At 44.8% G+C, this 4,437-nt stretch overlaps 1 protein-coding gene across 1 annotated transcript; it reads right to left on the reverse strand.

Annotated features, from left to right (window-relative positions):
- Positions 1-400: 400 nt before the first annotated feature.
- LOC120849743 lies at positions 401-1,087 on the reverse strand (the record flags this gene model as incomplete). Its single annotated transcript, XM_040221950.1, has 1 exon — positions 401-1,087. A coding segment is annotated over exon 1 (687 nt), but the record flags the coding sequence as incomplete, so codon positions are not given.
- Positions 1,088-4,437: the final 3,350 nt, after the last annotated feature.

Below are 4,437 nucleotides of genomic sequence, written 5' to 3' on the forward strand. Positions count from 1 at the left end.
TGCACGCACAGTTCGGCAAAACTTATACATCGATTGTATGTTACTTCACAAATGCACATAAGATACAGTTACAGTTACTCATACGAAAATGTACCTAGGTGCGTATCTAGCTACTCGCTTAAAAATGTACCTAGGTACAGGTACAGTTACTTCAAAGGTACTTTTTATTTTCACGTCAGGTATTTTTCTCAAATTTGACACATTATTATTAAAAGTAAATCGTTTGTATACTGGGATGTACACAAAAACAAGTTTGATCAACGTGCTTTACTGGTGTCAGTGGGAGAAATAAGGCAAAACGCTCTCACCAGGGCATTCGAAGACCTTCTCTTTTTCACTTGAGTGCTCGATTTGACCTCAGAATCAGGACTTCTTCGAAATGTTCATCCGACATCTTCGATCGCAGTTTAGTAGTAATTGTTCCTCCTATGCTAAAAACGCGCTCCACCGCCGCACTGCTTGGAAGCCCTGTGTTGAATTTTAAGAACACGCTTTTCAGCAGCGGCATGTGCTTGAGACAGTCCAAACTTCTTGTCGGAGCAAGTTCAGTGTACTGAAGAAACTCCTGATCCCATAAAGATGATGAGGACGATGTTTCGAAGTTAAAGAGGGGATCACAGTCTTCTTCATCCTCACCACTTTGTTCGCCTTGCGACGCTTTTTCTATAGTTGATGTTCGCATAAGTTCGTTCTTTAGATAATCCCAGGCCCGCTTCCGTTCCACTTCGTTGTCTGTCCATGCAACCTTAAATTTTGGATGACATACGGCAAATATTGTCAAATGTTTTTCTTCCTCCATACCTCCAAAATTCTTATTGATCGCCGCGATTAAGCTCTCGACCACCGGGCGGCAGTACCTCAAGTTCTCCGTCAGCAACGCGAACATTTTTTTGCGAAGTGAAGCCACTGTAGGCAGGAGATATGCCATGAACATGCTGTTTTCGCGGTGGAGAAGAGTTATAGCCTGTGCGAGAGGTGTAAACACCTGAACATACTCATTATTGAAGTCAACGTCTGACTTCGTGAATCGCGGAATTTTAAAATTCTCACAAACTTCCTTCAACTTTCCCTTACTGTGAACAAGCATTCGTGAAGCGATTTGAGGCAATCGTATGTAGAGTTCCACCGCGTGAGGGCAGGCGTGGGCAAATATCCTGCACAGCTTGAAGAGATGGCGTCAGCAACCACATTAGACCTCGCTTGCTTCTTCCATAATGCAGAACACTTGCTGAAAGTCTGCCTTATTTGCTTTTTCAGCTGCGGCGACGATTCTTCAGCGTTCTCCACGTCCTGCAGAATTAGAAGTAACATCAACCGATTGCCGCTGTAAGAGTTTGCCTATTTACCTTCGTTGCAATCAGATTCAGCATATAGAAAACACAGCGCTGGTGGTGAGGAAGTGAGTAGACCCCATCAGATTGGTCACGAGCTTCGAGGACTTTATAGATTGGAACAGGTGCACAGATTTCCTCCTCTATCTCACTCTCCGATGATGTGTCTGTGTAGTCTTCATACTGCCGCCCGAAATGGCTGTATAAAATAAAAAATAAACATCTATTCTGGCGAAATTGTTCGAATTTCCTAGTAAGAAATATCAAAGATTTAATTTTCACCTGAAAGCCGTTATGAAATTGGAACCGCTGTCCGTTGTGGTACAGGTTAGTTTGTCGAGGATATCATACTCTGTGTACACGCCTTCTAACGTAGATGCAAGAACATCGAATGTGCGCCGTGTTTGTGTGGGCGTGAATTGCTTCAAACACCTATTAAACTGGATTGGGCCACTTTACGCGACAACGGCCATTGTACTAACAGCCGTGGGTCAAGGCTCAATGCTAATCTGAGGAGCAAACATTCGCGTTTATCTTGATTTCTCTTTAAATTGTATTGGTTTATTTATAAATGCTGTCTCTTTAAATTTAAAACTACATACCTGTACACTCGAAGATGCTGTAATCCAGCGACATTTGACAGATGTCGAGCTTGGATCGGTCAATCCAAATTTGACGTCCACCTCAACACGAAAGAGGAACGCCGCAAATGGCTGCACGCCTCTCCAAGCCTGCAAGAACACAATAATCGTGAATATGAGAATAGCTTGCTGTGGTGCCGTAGCGATAAAAATTTAATACTCACCCTGCCGTGCAGGTGCAGTGTGCGCTTAACCCCATGCCCTCTTTCTTCGTGGCGGCCCACGGCTGGTGGTATCGGCCAAGCGTCTGGCTTGCCTCCACTTCCCCGGTGACGAGAACTACCACGGTACTCTCAATTGTAGCCTCAAATGCGCGCAGTTTGCGTACTTTGCCACTTAGGAACAGGTTATAGCCACCTTCGAGCTTATAGCTTTTGAATTGTTATCTTGTGTAAAAGCAGGTTCCCTCGACGAGATAAACGTAGATGTCGCCGATTTCAACTCGCGGCCAGTGGCGGGCCTCCGTTGAAAATGCATGTGCGAGAACAGCGGAGTCAAAATGGTCGGGAAATTCCTGGCCGGAGATGGTAAGCTTCTGCCGGTAAGGCTGCTTCGCTAGTTCGTCCAGCTCTCGAAAGTAAGTGCTGAACATTATACCTGAAAATCACTCAACTGGCTTCACTTTCTCTGATACCTGAAACCAAGCACGCTGCAGGCCAACGTTGTAGCAGGTTGTGTAGCCTACCGGAAGCCTTGAACCGGAAGTCGTGAGGGGCCTGCCAATGGGAGGCCAGAGACCGGTTTGTTGCCAAACGATCGCCCGTGAATATACGTTGAGCGGCTACATGCAACGTTCGTGATTTTTAATACGCTGTGCAAAAGAGCTGTACAGCGCTGTTAGAATGACGGGAATGTTGCTGTAACTACCATGCAATAAAGAAAAAAAAAGGAGTGTAGCGTAGTGATTAAGGCTTCTGCCTGGTAAGCAAACGGTCCTGAATTCGAACCCGTGCAAGCGTACGGTGTTTTTTTTTTTTTTTTTTTTAGATGGGCCGATTCCGGAGGCAGTGCAATCGATGTGAGCACGGACGCCGGACAAGGCTAGACCCTAAGGAGCTTCGTCCCCAAAACAAACAAAAAAATCATCCTGTATATATATGCAATCCCAGAAAACGGTAGCACACAGGAACCCCCCCCCCCCCCCCCCCCCCCCAGAAAAAAGAAAAAAAAGAAAAAAAAAAGTAATGTTTCTGTCTTTTTTGATTATACTAGATAAATGCGACATAAGAATAGAAAAGCAGAAAACGAATAGTTTTGCTTTTCGTGCTTACTTTTTGAAGGTCGTAGCTTGTGCACGAGTGAGGAGCTGATCAAGTGTTGGAATGACGTCTTGGTAATTTTCATATTAACCATAAAGAATAACAGAAGAAACGAAAACAATGTGATTTTGTTTAGGAAATATTTCATGTGCGAGTAAAAAAAATGTTTATAATTTTGATGATTCGTAATTAGTACTTCTGCCGAGAGTATTTTCATAAACACATATTCCACCACCCATTTTGTTAAAACAAAGGTCCCGTAGAGTGTGTGCTCCGGTGTATATGTGTGCTATTGTGGAAACACAGATATATGAAAAGATTATCGCTGAAATATCAATATATGCCGAGATTAATATAAAAGAAAAAAAAGAAACGCTCGCAGTTTTTGAATGTTTGTCAGATATACCTTTCACTTCCGCGTGTTACTTTGTTTCTTGATAAAACATCACACTATAGTCACTGAGAGGGGGACAATGGCGAGGCGTGTCTTTCGAACGCACAGCCTCCATCACGCGTTATGTGCCTTCCGCCGTGCATTGGCAACGACCGCGCGCTCGAGGTGCCAGAGGCGCCGAAGCTTCGATAAGACAAAGTTCGCGCTAGAAGCGGAACAACTAAAAAAAAAGAAGAAACGCTCGCAGTTTTTGAATGTTTGTCAGATATACCTCTCACTTCCGCGTGTTACTTTGTTTCTTGATAAAACATCACACTATAGTCACTGAGAGGGTGACTGTTTCTTGATAAAACATCACACTATAGTCACTGAGAGGGTGACAATGGCGAGGCGTGTCTTTCCAACGCCCAGACTCCATCACGCGTTATGTGCCTTCCGCCGTGCTTTGGCAACGACCGCGCGCTCGAGGTGCCAGAGGCGCTGAAGCTTCGATAAAGACAGAAAGTTCGCGCTAGAAGCGGAACAACTAAAAAAAAAGAAGAAACGCTCGCAGTTTTTTAATGTTTGCCAGATATACCTTTCACTTCCGCGTGTTACTTTGTTTCTTCATAAAACATCACACTATAGTCACTGAGAGGGTGACAATGGCGAGGCGTGTCTTTCGAACGCACAGCCTCCATCACGCGTATGTGCCTTCCGCCGTGCTTTGGCAACGACCGCGCGCTCGAGGTGCCAAAGACGCCGAAGCTTCGTTAAAGGTAGGAAGTTCGCGCTAGAAACGGAACAACTGAAGCTCCTCGCGTGCCGTTCTT

The sequence above is a fragment of the Ixodes scapularis genome, unplaced genomic scaffold, assembly GCF_016920785.2.
Source record: "Ixodes scapularis isolate PalLabHiFi unplaced genomic scaffold, ASM1692078v2 PGA_scaffold3__209_contigs__length_174095766, whole genome shotgun sequence".
In the NCBI taxonomy this organism is placed as follows: Eukaryota; Metazoa; Arthropoda; class Arachnida; order Ixodida; family Ixodidae; genus Ixodes; species Ixodes scapularis.